Below are 18,342 nucleotides of genomic sequence, written 5' to 3' on the forward strand. Positions count from 1 at the left end.
TTTAGGATTGTGTTAGTGTGCGAGTGATCGCTGGTCGGTGTGGACTCGGTGGGCCGAACGGCCTGCTTACCTTGCTGCATCTCTAATGTCTCAGGTGGAGTAGCTCGAGTGTGTGCTCCACCTTACAATTTGCGGTTGCCTTTTTGAGTAATATATTAATTTAACAAAATAATAACACGCCAGAGTAAGTGAATGTCTCTGGTTAGTTTCTGCTCCTGTGTCGGTCTGCTGATCTGTAGTTTATATTAATCTCTTGCAACAGAACTCACAAAATGACCCAGCACTTAGTGGTATCTGAAAATTGGTTCCTGCTGTAACTTAACAGGCACTCTTTCAGTACGAAACAAGAGGATACTGAAAACAAAGCATGATAATTATTTTACTTATTAGGCAGATGTATAGCAGACCTTCCTTGCAAACAATTTCTTCATGAGAAAAATGTCTTGAAACAAATTTGGCAGCTATCATTTTTCACATTCATCATACTTTGCGGTGCAGTTGCTGTATTAGTTTTGATCACGGCAAATAGAAAATAGTAACGTATTTTTTTTTAAAGCAGTTGTAAAATGCTGACATTCGCTTTAGTCATTTCGTTGATTCAGTATGCTAATCTGTGGCACCTGGTTTAGTTTAGTTTTTGTCTCGTGTACCGAGGTACGGTGAAAAGCTTTTTTGTTGCATGCTATCCAGTCAGCGGAAAGACTATATGATTATAATCAAGCCGTCCACAGTGTACTGATACAGGATAAGGGGAATAACGTTTAGTACAAAGTAAAGTCTGATTAAAGATACTACGAGGGTCAACATTGAGACTGCTCTCTAGTTGTTGATGGGATGGTTCAGTTGCCTGATAACAGCTGGGAAGAAAGCTTCTCTAAATCTGGAGGTGTGCGTTTTCACACTTCTGTACCTCTTGCCCGATGGGAGAGGGGAGAAGTGGGAGTTGCCGGGGTGCGACTGGTCCTTGATTATGCTGTTGGCAGTGGGAGGTGTAGATGGTGTCAGTGGAAGGGAGGTTGCTTTGTGTGATGGTCTGGGTTGCCTCAGCTCACTGTTGTCTGGGTCTAAATGTGGAGTTCCCAGTGGAATCCATTTGGTTTGGTGCGCAAGCAGTGATCTGCATGTCTCTGGGGAATTGTATTGTGTTGTGCAATGGTCTTGAGGTTGGGTTATTGGAAATGGGAACACCAAGTCTGGAACATAGACGAGAACTAGAAGATGATGCTTGCAAATATTATTGAGCTGAGCACAAAGTAAGTAAAGTGGTCCAAATATTATAGCTGTTTATGACTATGTCATGGAAAATGTTTGGGGGAATGATATCAAAACCAGATCCTGGGATTCTTACCAAGGAATTGTACTAAACAGGCGAAAAATGAAGTAGAACATTTGATGGCAAAGGAACAGCAGATGCTGATTTACAAAAGATATACACAAAGTGGTGCTTGTGTGCGGACTTTGAACGTTCTCCCTGTGACCATCTGGGTTTTCACCAGGCGCTCCGGTTTCCTCCCACACTCCAAAAACGTGCGGGTTTGTAGGTTAATTGGCCTCTGTAAATTGCCCCTGGTGTGTTGGGAGTGGATGAGAAAGTGGGATAACATAGATCTAGTCTGAACGGGTGATCGATGGTTGGCATGGACTCGGATGGCCGAAGGGCCTGTTTCCATGCTGTATCTTTCAATTTAAAAAAGTGCAGGCGTAACTCAACGTTTCAGGCAGCATCTGTGGAGAACATGGATAAATGACGTTTCACACAGTGCTGGAGTAACTCAGCGGGTCAGGCAGCATCTGTGGAGAAAATGGATAGGTGACGTTTCACACAGTGCTGGAGTAACTCAGCGGGTCAGGCAGCATCTGTGGAGAAAATGGATAGGTGACGTTTCGGGATGGGACCAATCTGGGGTCTCCATTCTTTAACCACTTTACGTTGATAGGTAAGCTGTATGTGCAAAGAACTGTCTTGGAGTCATAGAGTCATACAGCGTAGAAACAGGCCCTTCGGCCCGACTTACCCTCGGTGACCAACATGTCCCATCGACACCAGAATCATCAGCCTGCACTTCACCCATATCACTCTAAACCTGTCCTATCAATGTACCTGTCTAAATGATTCTTAAAAGTTGTGTGATAGTACCAGCCTCAACTACCTCCTCCGGCAGCTCGTTCCATACACCCACCACCCTTTGTGTAAAGAAGTTGCCCTTCAGGTTCCAATCAAATCTTCCCTCCCCTCACCGTAAACCTATGTCCTCTGGTTCTTGATTCCCCAACTGGGATGAATGATCGGGTATTTTGGATGGCTAGACCACCGTCATCTCACTCAAACCCTCATAACTAAATTATAGAGTGGTACAGCACGGAAACAGGCCATCTGTCACAACATGCCCCTTCTGCACCAGTCCCACCTCTCTGCATTTGGCCCATATTCCTCTAAACATTTCCTATCCATGTACATGTCCAATTGCTTGTTATTGTTCCTGCCTCAGCTATGCCCTCTGGCAATATGTTCCATACACCCACCACCCTCTGTGAGAAAAAGGTGCCCCTCAAGTTCATATTAAATGTGGGCAGCCACGGTGGTGCAGCGGTAGAGTTGCTGCCTTACAGCGCCGGAGATCCGGGTTCGATCGCGACTACAGGTGCTGTCTGTATGGAGTTTGTACGTTCTCCCCATGATCTGCGTGGGTTTTCTCCGAGATCTTCGGTTTCCTCCCACTTTCTAAAGACGTACAGGTTTGTAGGTTAATTGGCTTGGTGTATGTGTAAATTGTCCCTAGTGTGTGTAGGATAGTGTTAATATGCGGGGGATAGCTGGTCGGCCCAGACTCAGTGGGCCGAAGGGCCTTTTCCCATGCTGTATCTGTAAACGAAACTAAAAACTAAATCTTTGCCCTCTCACAATAAACCTATGTCCTCCCCTGGTCCTTGATTCCTCTACTCTGTGTAAAAGACTGTGAAATTACCCTGTCTATTCCACTCATGATTTCCTACATCTCTATACATAGCTCAATAGCTAAATCTAAGTTACGCTATTCCTGTAAATGGCTGTGTGAATCAGCAGTTGAGAGGAGGAATGGTGTTAGTAATGATACAAAAGTGGGTGCTTTTGCAGATAGTGAAGATGTGAAATTGTGAAGATTGTGAACGATTGCAGCAGGATCTGGATTGACTGGCCAGGTGGGCTGAGAAATGGTTGATGGCATTTAATACAGAGATGTGAGATGTTGCATTTTGGGACGTATTACATGGACAGGACCTATACAGTGAATGGCAGGGCTCTGGGGAGTGTTGTAGAGCAGAGGGATCTAGATTGCAGGTGGATGGTTCCCTGAAGGTGGAGTCGCTGGTAGATAAGGTGGTCAAATAGTCTTTTGGTACATTGGCCTTCACTAGTCAGAGTATTAAGTATAGATGTTGATAGGTCATGTTACAGTTGGTGAGACTGCATTTAGAGTATTGTGTTCAGTTCTGGGCACAATGTTATAGGAAAGATGATGTTAAGCTGGAAAGGGTACGGAGAGGATTTGATGTTGCCAAGACTGGAGGGTCAAAGGATTCAAAGGTCAGGCCATCGCTGGTTCCCTGGTTGCTCCAATGAAAACTCTCCTTCTCCTTGCCCTGGCTGTGGTGCTTTATTCAGTTCTGAGCACTGTTGTTTGTTCCTGCTTGCTGCCTGTGTTGGTCCATCAGTTGCACTAAAATGATTGCAGAGCCACTTAGTTGTAGCCTCCTTCACAGAGATCATCGTTACCAGATACTGTGCGTGCTCTTCCTGCTGTTTGCTTCACTAAAAAGGAAGTGGAAACTCGTGTGTGTGTGTGTGTCATGAAAAGTGTGTGCATTTTGTATCTATCTTTTGATACATCACCGATACGGACAGGGATACTGCCGGTCCCACAATGCCTCCACTTCTTTGGATAATGGACTCCCTTCTTGACGTGACCCTGTGACTCCCCCCCCCCCCCAAAACTGCCGCGTCGGGGTTATCGAAATTCCCGCAGCTTGGAGTTCTGACCAGAGACCGCGGGCTCCGTGATGTTAACCCAACAAGCACCGAAAGGGATCGCGAGCTCCGCAATGGTAATTCCGCAGGTGACCGCGGTGGAGCTCTCCAGCAGAGGCCGCCAACTACTCGATGTTAAGCTGCAGTGTGGACGGAGATACGATACAGAAAAAAATCGCATCTCCGTTGAGGTAGCAGATTAGAAAATGTTTCCCCCAACCCCACCCCCCACATAAAATAAGCTAAAGAACACTAAAAACATACATTTAACACACACAATTAAAACACAAAGAAGGAAAGGACAGACATATTGTTGGCAAGGCAGAGCTATAGGGAGAGGATTGAGTCAGACTCAATTCCCTGGAGCGCAGGAGGATGAGGGGTGATCTGAAAGAGGTGTATAAAACCATGAGAGGAATAGAACAGGTTGATGCACAGAGTCTCTTGCCCAGAGTAGGGGAATTGAGGATATAGGTTTATGGTGAAGGGGAAAAGATTTCATATGAATCTGAGGGGTAACTTTTTTTCACACAAAGAGAGGTGGGTGTATGGAACAAGCTGCCAGAGGAGATAGTTGAGGCTGGGACTGAAACAGTTAGACGGGTGCATGGATAGGACAGGTTTTGCGGGACATGAGCCAAACGCAGGCAGGTGGGACTAGTGTAGCTGGGACATGTTGGCCAGTGTAGGCAAGTTGGGCCGAAGGGCCTGTCTGTACACTGTATCATTCTGTGACTATTAGATAGAGGGAACTGTTAACGAAGTTGTGGGCACAGATTTGCTGTCACCTCTTGAACTGACAGAATGTTGGACGTGGGAAAGAAGTCATTTTTCTGCAGTTTTTTAATTTCCTCCTAAAAAAGTAATGCCAACATTTGAGAAAAAGAAACTGGTTGCAATTTTGGTTAAAGTACATGTTACATTTTTGTATATTTTAGTTCAGATTTAATTTGCTGCAAACGGCTCGATTGTAATCATGTATTGCCTTTTCGCTGGCTGGACAACACAAAATGAAAGCTTTTCACTGTACCTCGGTACACGTGGCAATAAACTAAACAGTATATTGTACTTTTTTCCTTCGCTCCATAGATGCTGCCGCACCCGCTGAGTTTCTCCAGCAATTTTGTCTACCTTTGATTTTCCAGCATCTGCAGTTCCTTCTTGAACAGTATATAGTACATTTAGTTTAGTTTAGTACAGCTTAGAAACAGGCCTTACGGCCCACCAGGTGCGCACCAACCAGCGATCCCTGCACTATCCAACACACACTAGGGATAATTTACAATTTGACTGAAGCCAATTAACCTACAAACCTGTACGTCTTTGGAGTGTGGGAGGAAACCAGAGCATCCACATATCATGCACAGCACGCAACGATTTTTTTTCAATGTACCTTGGTATACGTGACAATACATTAAATGAAAGTAGTTCCAAGGTAGACCCAAAATGCTGGAGTAACTCAGCGGGACAGGCAGCAGGTGTAGGAAAGAACTGCAGATGCTGGTTTAAATCGAAGGTAGACACAAAATGCTGGAGTAAATCAGCGGGGCAGGCAGCAATGCTGCCTGCCCCGCTGATTTACTCCAGCATTTTGTGTCTACCTTCGATTTAAACCAGCATCTGCTGTTCTTTCCGACACATAAGGCAATTCCAATCCCACTTCAGGGTTAACAATAAACATAAAAGTAAACAACTAAAGGTTATGAGGCAGCAACCTGACCCCTGCGCCACCGTGTCATATCGTTTCACAATGATTTTGGTGAAAGCAGTAACCTGTTGTGCCCTAATACTTTAAATCATCTCTTTGGATGACTGTGAGGCATTTGAGGCCAAAAAAAAAAGGCTTTTGGATAGGCACATGGATATGCAGATTATGGATAATATGCAGGTGGATGAGAAATGGTTTTGGCCGTTATCTTAACCATAAGAGAAGGTTTTTAACTGGGTGCTCCGCTTTCCTCCCACACTCCAAATACGTACAGGTTTGTAGGCTAATTGGCTTTGGTAAAAATTGTAAATTGTCCCTAGTGTGTGTAGGAAAATGCTAGTGTACGGGGATCGATGGGCGGCGTGGATTCGGTGGGCCGAAGGGCCTGGTTTCCGCGCTGTATCTCTAAAGTTGTCGGTCTTCAGGGCCTGAGAACCAGGAGCGCCGTAGAAAGCATTTTATCGGGATGCATCGCAGCTTGGTTTGGGAACAGCTCCATCCAAGACCTCAAGAAATTGCAACAAATTGTGGACACAACTCAGACCGCCACACAAACCAACCTCCCTTCCATTGAATTAGTTTATACCTCACGCTGCCTCGGCAAGGCCAGCAGCATAATCAAGGACAAGTCGCACCCCGGTCACTCCTTCTTCTCCCCTCTCCCATCGGGCAAAAGGTACAGAAGTGTGAAAACGCACAGCTCCAAATTCAGGGACAGTTTCTTCCCAGCTGTTAACAGGCAACTGAACCATCCTATCAACAACTAGAGAGCTGTCCTGAACTACTCTCTACCTCATCGGAGACCATTGGACTAAGTTTGATCGCACTATACTGGCCTTATCTTGCACTAAACGTTATTCCCTTATCGTGTGAATGTATTATCTTTCTGTTTACTGGTTAGCACGCCACAAAAACATTTCACTGTACCTCAGTACACGTGACAATAAACCAAACTGATACTAAACTGAGTAGGAAGGATTCATATTTTGCTTGGGCAGCGTAAGACCCAGCTGTTTGAATATTGATTTCTCTAACTTCAAGTAACCCTTGCATCCCCTCTCTCTGTCCCTCCCCCACCCAAGTTGTTGTACAAGTTTCATAGTCATCTTGTTGAGTCTCATTGTCTGTACCTAATTTTCATCCTAGCCCACAGCTAACTATGGCCTGTTCCCTTTATCAGTTACTTTTTTGCATCTTTCATTCATTTGTTCAATGTCTCTCTATCACTGTTTATATCTCTCTTTTTCCTCTGTCTTGACTCTTAGTCTGAAGAAGGGACTCGTCCCGAAAAGTCACCTATTCCTTCTTTCCAGAGATCATGTCTGACCTGCTGAGTTACTCCAGCATTTTGTAAATATCGGGCCATCGCTGGTTCCCTGGTTGCGCTAATGAAAACTCTCCGTCTTCTTGCCCTGGCTGTGATGCTTTACTCAGTTCTGAGCACTGTTCTGTGTTCTAACACGCACCGGATGATGCTTTGTTCCTGCTTGCTGCCTGTGTTGGTCCATCAGTTGCACTGCAGAGCCACTCAGTTGTAGCCTCCTTCAAAGAGATCATCGTTACCAGATACTGTGCGTGCTCTTCTTGCTGTTTGCTTCACTAAAATGGAAGTGGAAACTCATTACTGTGTGTCCTGAAAAGTCACCCATTCCTTCTTTCCGGAGATGCTGCCTGTCCCGCTGAGTTACTCCAGCATTTTGTGTCTATCTTTTGATACAACACCGATACGGACACAGATACTGCCGCCTGACACCACAAGCCAGGGCTGCCGTCCGCACAATGCCTCCACTTCTTTGGATAATGGACTTCCTTCTCGACGTGACCCTGTGACACCCCCCCCCCTTCGCTTCCCTGAGACCCGTAACCTTTGTCATTACCGGATAGACACCGGGACAAATCCAAAGTGCTCCCAGCTGTGTTTACGAAGCGATAACGTTTCCTGCTCATTTATACCATAAATCATCTTCCTTATCAAAAGGAATTAATTTTAGTTTAGTTTAGAGATACAGCGCGGAAACAGGCCCTTCGGCCCACCGAGTCCGCACCGACCAGCGATCCCCGCACATTATCACTGCCCCACACACATTTGGAACAATTTACATTTATACCAAAGCCAATTTACCTACAAACCGATACGTCTTTGGAATGTGGGCGGAAACCGAAGATCTTGGAGAAAACCCATGCAGTCACGGGGAGAACGTACAAACTCCGTATCGACAGCACCCATAGCCGGGAATGAACCCGGGTCTTTGGCGATGGAAGGCAGCAAATCTACTGCTGTGCCCATATAAAAACATTAAAAATTATGTTTTTATTTAGTGCTTTTCCCAAGGAATTTTGTGATTCACCTAGTGGTTCAGTTCAGTTTAGCTAATTGTCACGTGTACCGAGGTACAGTGAAAAGCTTTTGTTGCGTGCTAACCAGCCAGCGAAAGACAATACATGTTTACAATCGAGCCATTTACGGTGTATAGATACATGATAAGGGAATAACATTTAGTGCAAAGTAAACCCAGTAAAGTCCAATCAAAGATAGTCCAAGGGTCACCAATGAGGTAGTTAGTAGTTCAGGACTGCTCTCTAGTTGTTAGGATGGTTGTAGTGTTGGACTGTTGCGTGTATTCTTGAAATAGTTCCTTGTTAACGTAACCCACCCTTCCTCTTCCCTTTTCCAGTCTTTACTCTTCCCTTCATCTGAAGAAGAGACCTGATCCGAAACGTCAACCACCCTTTGTCTGCAGAGATGCTGACTGACCCACTGAGTTAATCCAGAACTCTGTGTCTCTCTTTTCTCTTCCCTCCCACCCTGCCCAAAATGTGCTTGAGATATTTTTTTGTTTTAGTTTTAGAGATACAGCGCGGAAACAGGCCTTTCGTCCCACCGAGTCCGCACCGACCAGCTGGGCTTGTACACTCTGGAGTTTAGAAGGATGAGAGGGAATTAGCACGACCCAATACACACTGGGGACAATTTTACATTTACACCAAGCCAATTAACGTACAAATCTGCACGCTTTGGAGTGCAGAAGGAAACCGAAGCTCTCAGAGAAAACCCACACAGGTCACGGGGAGAGCATACAAACTCCGTGCAGACTGCACCCGTAGTCAGGATCGAACCGGTGTCTTTGGCGCTTTTTTGTTGTTGTTTCTTTTGCCTTTTTACATACCGTCATATCTTGAGAGTGCCAGAAAATTGACCTGATAATTGACATTGCTCCAGTTTATATATTTTATGGGATAAATGTCAGTTTGTGAGATTGAGATCCAAGGAACTGCAGATGCTGAGCAAAATACAAACTGTTGGAGGAACTCAGCGGGGCTCAGGCAGCATCTGTGAGGGAATGGGCAGAGGGTCAGGACTCTTCTCCAGACTGCTACAGGTGATCTTTTGTACATTCCTTTACAAAGGAGATGAGGAGGAATTTCTTTAGTTAGAGGGTGGTGAATCTGTGGAATTCATTGCCACAGAAGACTGTGTCGGACAAGTCAAGATTATTTGAAAGTTGTACTGTTTAATATCCTGATGTTCTGGGCACCGTGTTATAGGAAAGATGTTGTAAAGCTGGAAAGGGTACAGAGAAGATTTATCAGGATGTTAGAAATATAGAAACATAGAAAATAGGTGCAGGAGTAGGCCATTCGGCCCTTCGAGCCTGCACCGCCATTCAATATGATCATGGCTGATCATCCAACTCAGTATCCCGTACCTGCCTTCTCTCCATACCCCCTGACCCCTTTTGCCACAAGGGCCACATCTAACTCCCTCTTAAATATAGCCAATAATGTTCCCAGGACTCAAGGGCCTGAGCTATAGGCAGAGGTTGAGTAGGCTGGGACTCTATTTCTTGGAGTGCAGGAGGGTGAGGTGTGATCCTATAAGGGTGTTTAAGATCATGAAAGGAATAGATCGGGTAAATGCACAGAATCTCTTGCCCAGAATAGGTGAATCGAGGACCAGAGGACATAGGTTCAAGATGAAGGGAAAAGATTTAATAGGAGGAGTAACTTTTTCACACAAAGGGTGGTGGGTGTATGGAACAAGCTGCCAGAGGAGGTAGTTGAGGCTGGGACTATCCCATCATTTAAGAAACAGCTATACAGGTACATGGATAGGACAGGTTTGGAGGGATTTGAGACAAATGCTGGCAGGTGGGACTAGTGTAGCCGGTGTGGGAAATTTGGGCCGAAGGGCCTGTTTCCACACTGTAGCACTCCATGACTCTAAGAAGCTGCTCCTGAACCTGGACGTTACAGTTTTCAGGCTCCTGTACCTTCTTCCCGATGGCATGAGTGAGATGAGAGCGTGGCCAGGGTTGTGTGGAGCTCTGATGGTGTTTGCTGCCTTTATGAATGTGAAGCTGCCATTATGAATGTTGGGTGCTTTTATGAATGAAGAAAAGTTTCCTATTTCCTTCGCTCCATAGATGCTGCCGCACCCGCTGAGCTTCTCCAGCAATTTTGTCTACCTTTATGAATGTGAACTAATTCAATGATACTTTATTGCCAAATGTACGTGGGTAGGTACAGTGTAATGCTTTGTTTTTGCAAACAACTCGATAAAATCATATAGCAGACCTTACCCAGGCAGTACACAAAGAGTCACCACGTTTCTGGTGCCGACAAAAGTTTTCAAAAGTTCTTAGTGCTGAACCAGCAGACCGATTATTTTATCTGAAGACAGGCACAAAATGCTGGAGTAACTCAGCGGGTCAGACAGCATCTTTGGAGAGAAGGAATAGGTGACGTTTCGGGACAAGACCCGTTAGGAAGGAGACGTGGAGAAATATCTTTAGTCAGAGGGTGGAGAACCTGTGGAATTCTTTGCCAGAGAAGGCTGTAAAGTCAGTGGATATTTTTAAGGCAGAGCTAGATAGATTCTTGAGGTTATGGGGAGAAAGCAGGAGAATGGGGTTTGGAGGGAGAGATAGATCAGCCATGATTGAATGGCGGAGTAGACTTGATGGGCCGAATGGCATAAGTCTACTCTATTCCTTATGACCTTATGAAGGGTCTCGACCCGAAACCATCACTGATTCTTTCTCTCCAGAGATGCTGCCTGTCCCACTGAGTTACTCCAACACTTTGTGTCTATCTGTGGTGTAACGCAGCATCTGCAGTTCCACCCTACATGTTTTGTTTTGTTTACATTCAGGCTCTCCGGCCCTGCCGAACAACATGATGTATTTCGGAAGTTCCCAGGATGACATTGATGAAGTGGAGGAGGATGACGAGTGTGAAGATGTCAAAACACTTCCCATCAATGCTTCATCTTCATGCCAGTCGACACCGCGAAAGGGGAAGGTGCAGGGTAAACAAGTCCTCAATGGTCACGGTAGGTCAGCTTAGAACTTATCAAAACAGACAATAGACAATAGGTGCAGGAGTAGGCCATTCAGCCTTCGAGCCAGCACCGCCATTCACTGTGATCAAGGCAGATCATCCACAATCAGTACTCCGTTCCTGCCTTCTCCCCATATACCCAAACTCCACTATCTTTAAGAACTCTATCTAACTCTCTCTTGAAAGCATCCAGAGAATTGGCCTCCATTGATTTCTGAGGCAGAGAATTCCACAGATTCACAACCCTCTGGGTGAAAAAGTTTTCCCTCGTCTCCGTTCTAAATGGTCCATCCTTTATTCTTAAACTGTGGCCCCTGGTTCTGCACTCCCCCAACATCGGGAACATGTTTCCTGCCTCTAGAGTGTCCAATCCCTTAAAACTAGCAACCTACGACAAGATACACCAGTTCACACAAGTTGTCGGAGTAGAATTAGGCCAATCAGCCCATAGAGTCTACTCCGCCATTCAATCATGGCTAGACACAAGAAACTGGAGTAACTCAACAGGCCAAGCACCATCTCTGGGGAGCAGGAATGGGTGACGTTTCGGGTCAAGACCCTTCCTCACCCTGGCCCTGAAAAAGGCTCTCACCCATTCCTTCTCACCAGAGATGCTGCCTGACCCGCTGAGTTACTCTAGCTTTTTGTGTCTATATTTGGTTTAAATCAGCACCTGCAGTTCCTTCCTACACATTCAATCATGTCTGATCTCTGCCTCCTAATCCCATTTTCCTGCCTTCTCCCCATTACCCGTGACACCCGTTCCAATCAAGAATTTGTCGATCTCTGCCTTAAAAATGTCCACTGACTTGGCCTCCACTGCCCTCTATGACAATGAGTTCCACAGATTCACTCCCCTCTGACTAAAAAGGTTCCTCCTCGTGTCTTTTCTAAAAGAGCGCCCTTCAATTCTGAGGCTATGACCTCTGGTCCTAGACTCACCCACCAGTGGAAACATCCTATTCACATCTACTCATATCGATACGATATGGTGTGATGGAATTTTATTGATCCCAGAGGGAAATGGTTCTGCCACCAGTCAAAGTATACGGTTACAAGGCATTGAAAGTGTCATGTGTATTCTAATAATAATGACATTTAAGTGCAGGAAAGAACTGCAGGCGCTGGTTGAAATCGAAGGTGGACACAAAATGCTGGACTAACTCAGCGGGACATTTAATGACCAGTTATTGCACGACACATATGGAGTACTAGACAAACATGAAATTAGATTATCCAGTGGAACAGTTCAGGATGAAAGATGTGAAAAGATGGGGATGGGGGGGGGTTAGTCTCCCCCACGACAGAAGGGGCAGGAGTTGTACAGTTTGACAGCCACAGGGAGAAAGGATCTCCTGTGTCGTTCTGTGCTGCATCTTGGTGACCCAAAAAAGTCACCCATTCCTTCTCTCCAGAGATGATGCCTCACCCGCTGAGTGACTCCAGCATTTTGTTTCTACCTTTGATTTAAACCAGCATCTGCAGTTCTTTCTTACACAAATGAACCAGAGATAGACACAAAAAGCTGGAGTAACACAGCGGGTCAGGCAGCATCTCTGGAGAGAAGAAATAGGTGGCGCTTCGGGTAGGGTCTCGGCCCGAAACGTTACCTATTCCTTTTCTCCACAGATGCTCATGTTCATAAGTGATAGGAGAAGAATTAGGCCATTCGCACCATCAGGTCTACTCCGCATTCAATCATGGTTGATCTATCTCTCCTTCCTAACCCCATTCTGCTGCCTTCTCCCCATAACCTCTGACACCCGCACTAATCAAGAATCTATCTATCTCTGCTTTAAAAATATCCACTGACCTGGCCTCCACAGCCTTCTGTGGCAAAGAATTCCACAGATTCACCACCCTCTGACTAATGAAATTCCTCCTCATCTCCTTCATAAAGGAACGTTAATTCTGAGGCTGTGACCTCTGGTCCTAGACTCTCCCACTAGTGGAAACATCCTCTCCACATCCACTCTATCCAAGCCTTTCACTATACTGACACCACTATACTGTCTGACCCACTGAGTTACGCCAGCTTTTTGTGTCTATATTTTCAGTCTGAAAGCCCCATCCCACGGTACGAGTTTATTCCAACAGCTCTCCCGAGTTTAAAAAAAATCAAACTCATGGTAAGCACGGAGAATGGCCGTAGCGGGTACGTCGGAGCTCGGGAATGTCTCAGCGCTAACAGCAGGTACTCGGGAAGACTCGCTAAAGGCAGGTAAGCACGGGAAGACATGTTGAAAAATGTCCACGAGAGCCCCGAGTACCGACGAGTGGCCATTACATTAAATCTCCGAGTGCGATTCAGGGCAAACTCGGGAGAACTCTTGGAATGAACTCGTACCGTGGGACAGGGCTTTGAGGATTGATGGGTGTGCAAGGAAATGTAACGCTGGACAAGGGGCTCGACATTCTCCAACCTATTGGAAGCACCATTTGGTAAGATGCAGTTTCAGGCTGAATATAAACAGCTCGGTTAGAGTTTTGTTTGGACAGCTTAATCCATTTTTTACAGAAGGTTCATTCATACCTGGTGAAGTGGTAGCCAGTCTGTATGTTGCTGTGGCTTAGGGGACGTCATCGAGAATACGTCATTGGTTTATACTCGGAGCGTTAATTGCTGCCGATCCGAGCCACAGGTTTGTTTTTAGAGTCATAGAGTCACACAGCATGGAAACAGGCCCTTCGGCCCAACTTACCCACACCGTCAAACATACTCCATCTACACTCGTCCCACATGCCCGCATTTGGTCCATATCCCTCCAAACCTGTCCTATCCATGTACTTGTCTACCTGTTCCTTAAACGTTGGGATAGTCTCAGCCTCAACTACCTCCTCTGGCAGCTTGTTCCATACACCCACCACCCTTTGTGTGAAAATGTGGCCCCTCAGATCCCTATCAAATCTTTCTCCCCCTCACCTTAAACCTACGTCCGCTGGTTCTCGATCCCCCTACTCTGGGTAAGAGACTGTGCGTCTACCCGATCTATTCATCTCATGATTTTATACACCTCTATAAGATCATCCCTCATCCTCCTGCCCTCCATGGAATAAGAGTCCCAGCCCATTCAACCTCTCCCTATAACTCAGACCCTCGAGTCCTGAGAACATCCTTGTAAATCTTCTCTGTACCCTCTCCAGCTTGACAACATCTTTCCTATAACACGGTGCCCAGAACCTGCACATCTTTGGAGTGTGGGAGGAAACCGAAGATCTCGGAGAAAACCCCACAGGGAGAACATACAAACTCCGTGCAGAGGGGTCAGGATCGAAGGCGTGTCTCTGGCGCTGTAAGCGCTGCGAGGCAGCAACTCTTCCGCTACGCCACCGTGCCGCCGCTGAAACTGTGACTAACATGTATGCATTCTTTCCTCTCCCCCACCACCCCACTCAGTGTTGAATGGCTCGGGCAAGCTTTTGAGAGATAAGGAGTCTGTCCAGAAACACAAAGGAAAAGAGGCGACGCCAGTCAAGGAGAGGAACGGTGACCACAAGGTGGAGTGCAAGAAGGAGCCATGTTTGACTGGGGCTGCTGCTAATTCTGCTTCGCAAGTGGGCAGCTCAGCTAAAGGACCTGCTGCTAACAGCTCAGCTATTACAAAACCACCTCAGGAGCACCAAACACAACAGGTACGTCAAATAAAAATTGGCCGTCCGCGATGGTTGCATTGAAAGGCATTGATATCGATAGCCCAGACCATCAGGCAACACAAACCAACCTCCCTTCCATTGTTAGACACAAAAGCCTGGAGTAACTCAGCGGGACAGGCATACATCTCTGGAGAGAAGGAATGGGTGACGTTTTTCGGATCGAGGCCCTTCTTCAGACTCTTCCTACACATTTTGTCTGCTCCCTTCCATTGACTCCATCTACACTTCACGCTGCCTCCACAAGGCTATCGGCAAAATGGCAGAGAGTTGAGGACGTAACCCAGACCATCACACAAACCAACCTCCCTTCCATTGACTCCAGTTATGGGCAGCACGGTGGCGCAGCGCTAGAGGTGCTGCCTTACAGCGCCAGAGACATTGGGTTCGATCCTAACTACGGGTGCTGTCTGTATGGAGTGTGTACGTTCTCCCCGTGACCACGTTTTCAGCAGGATCTCCGGTTTCCTCCCACACTCCAAAGACGTACAGGTTTGTAGGTTAATTGGCTTTGGCATAATTGTAAATTGTCCCTCGCATGTGTAAAGATGTATGGGCTAGTATAGGGGGTGATTGCTAGTCGGCGTGGTGGGCCGAAGGGCCTGTTTCCGCGCTAAACTAAAGTAAGCTAAACTAAACCTCACTCAAGGCCAACGGCATAATCAAGGACAAGTCTCACCCCGGACACTCCCTCTTCTCTCCCTCTCCCGTCGGGCAAGAGGTATAAAAGTACAAGGCTGCAGATGCTGTAATTCAGAGTGAGAAAACAAACTGCTGGAGGAATCCAGCGGGTCAGGCAGCATCTGTGGAGGCAAGGGGATAGTCGGTGTAGAAACAGGGAATTGCAGGTGCTGGAAAGAAAGAACTGCAAGCACTGGCAAATACACAAACGGACACAGAGTGCTCAGAAGGTCAGGCAGCATCTCTGGAGGGCATGAATAGTGATGAAGTTAATTAAATTCATGGGCAGGATAGTGATGAAGTTAATGAAACTCATGGGCGTTCTATACGAGCGTTTAGAAACCTAATAACAGAGGGGAAGAATCTGTACTGAATTTAAACAGATGGGCAGGATGTTCTCACATCCTTCATTACTACAGGTTATGGGAGAAGGCAGGAGAATGGGGTTAGCAGGGAGAGATAGATCAGCCATCCTCGTAAATCTCCGCACCCTTCCCAGCTTCCGATTAAATCTTTGCCCCCTCTCATGATCTTATATCATAAGGTCATAAGTGATAGGAGCAGAATTAGGCCATTCGACCCATCAAGTCTACTCCGCCATTCAATCATGGCTGATCTATTTCTCCTTCCTAACCCCATTCTCCTGCCTTCTCCCCATAATCTCTGACACCCGTACTAATCAAGAATTTACCCATCTCTGCCGTAAAAATATCCATTGACGGCCTCCACAGCCTTTTCTGGCAAAGAATTCCGCAGATTCACCACCCTCTGACTAAAGAAATTCCTCCTCATCTCCTTCCTAAAAGAACGTCCTATAATTCTTAGCCTATGACCTCTAGTCCTAGACTCTCCCACTAGTGTAAACATCCTCTCCACATCCACTCTATCCAAGCCTTTCACTATTCTGTATGTTTCTATGAAGTCTCCCCTGATCCTTCTAAAGTCCAGCGAGTACAGGCCCAGTGCCGACAAACGCTCTTCATAGGTTAACCTATTCATTCCTGGGATAATTCTTGTAAACCTCCTCTGGACCCTCTCCAAAGCCAGCACATCATTCCTCGTATATGGGGCCCAAAATTGCTCACAATATTCCAAATACAGCCAGACCAGCGCCTTAGAGAGCCTCAGCATTACATCCCTGTTTTTGTATACAAGCCCTCTTGAAATGAATGCCAGCATTGCGTTTGCCTTCCTTTACTATCGATTCGACTTGCACCTCCGATTTCTGGATTCTCTCCCCATTTGGATCGTCCTCCTGCGCTCCAAGGAATAGAGTCCTATTACTTATTTTTTTGAGATGCTAAGTTAGAATGCAGTTGTTATAAATAAAAGCCACGTGTTGGTAGATGGGAAGGTTTTATTGCCAGTAATCTGGCAATCCTGCCACAGTGTGGATTGAGCGTTGTAGGAAGAAACTGCAGATACTGTTTTACACCAAAGATAGACACAAAATGCTGGAATAACTCAGTGGGTCAGGCAACATCTCTGGAGAGAAGGAATGGGCGACGCTTCGGGTCGAGATCCTTCTTCAGACTGTGAGTCAGGGGAGTGAGGGAGATACAGAGATATAGATGGGTAAGGTGTGAAAACGACAGATCAAAGGGGACGGAGATAAAGAAAATGTAGGCTGGATCATTGTTAGCTGAGGGGAAGGAGACAACAAGGCCTACAATCAGTCAAATGTAATCAGGAGTACAGTGAAATAGTAAGATTAAACGAGAACTTACCAGTTTGAAGTTTGATCTGTATTTTATGAGGAGTTACGATGAGGGATTACGTGAAGAACCCGCTCAGTGCGCAGGCGCGGCATACTTCCAAGCAGCGGTGTGGAATCACAGATAGACACAGTTATTTGAAGTAAACATAGTAAAGATAAGGAGACATCAATTTATTAGTTTGATCCATATAATGAGGGTGGGAGCGGAGGGCACGTAATCCCTCATCGTAACTCCTCATAAAATACAGATCAAACTTCAAACTGGTAAGTTCTCGTTTAATCTTACTATTTTACTTCGGAGTCACGTGAGTGACTACGTGAAGATTCAAAGCTCTGTGATTTCAAACCGTGTAACAGTTTCATTTCACTCACTGCGAAGTTCTTGAGGGAGGAAGTGTTATCGTAATCAACCAATGAGTCTATTTGTAGAAAAACACAATGTAATTTTTTAAACAATAACAACAAAGAATTAAGTTGCTCCCCTGGCTTAATTAAATATTTGCAGTTCGTAAATCTTTACTGCAAATAACCAGGTTTTGCCAACGGCTTTATTATAAAATTTCTGAACGGTCTTTTCCCCCCCACCATCCTGCTGTAGCCTGGATGTGGTCTATAGGCATGTCCATTCTTTAGCCGTCACATGGATGCTGCCCTGGTGATAAAATTGTACATGTTAGTGTTTATCCCAGCAGTTTCTAGCACCTGCTTGAGCCATCTCGCAATGGTTTGGCTCGTCACCCGACCATAAGTTTTTGTGACTTGACCCACAAGGCTTTTCATCTCCCTCGTAATATTTTGGTTGTGTCTATGTAGGATAGTAGGAGGTGAGTCATGGCAATAACCGTGTTCTGTGGGTAAGCCACGACTGGATTGGTGTTCCTGGTCTGCTCTGTTTGATCAGTCGCTGGATAACGACAGATCTGGTACTGGAGCTGTGATCATGTTGTCCAGTCGCAATAGGTGTAGTGACTGGACCCTCTGAGCGGATACAAGTGCCATCAACATGAGCGTCTTTAGTGTAGCTTGCTCGAGGGCCGAGGGATCTGGCTGGTGGCCATTCCCTGAGATATGTCAGGACCACACTGATATCCCAAATATGGGTATACCTGGGCTTAGGGCTTGATATTGTAAATGCCCTTCATCAGTTTTACCACCAGTGGATGGGATCCCATCGCCTGTTGTCCTGGCGCTGGTTTGGAGATAAGCAGAAAGAGCACTCTGCGCTGTGTTGATTGTCAC

General features: G+C 46.0%; 1 protein-coding gene across 3 annotated transcripts in view; it reads left to right on the forward strand.

Moving 5' to 3' along the window:
• jarid2 (jumonji and AT-rich interaction domain containing 2) overlaps nt 1–18,342 on the forward strand; it is a 336,587-nt gene that overhangs the window by 234,419 nt on the left and 83,826 nt on the right. For all 3 annotated transcript variants that reach the window (XM_033014235.1, XM_033014236.1, XM_033014234.1), the window contains exons 5-6: nt 10,867–11,046; nt 14,452–14,687. In XM_033014235.1, the coding sequence (XP_032870126.1) occupies nt 10,867–11,046; nt 14,452–14,687 (416 nt within the window). The remainder of the gene's footprint in view (nt 1–10,866; nt 11,047–14,451; nt 14,688–18,342) is intronic.

The sequence above is a fragment of the Amblyraja radiata genome, chromosome 2 (assembly GCF_010909765.2).
Source record: "Amblyraja radiata isolate CabotCenter1 chromosome 2, sAmbRad1.1.pri, whole genome shotgun sequence".
Classification (NCBI taxonomy): Eukaryota; Metazoa; Chordata; class Chondrichthyes; order Rajiformes; family Rajidae; genus Amblyraja; species Amblyraja radiata.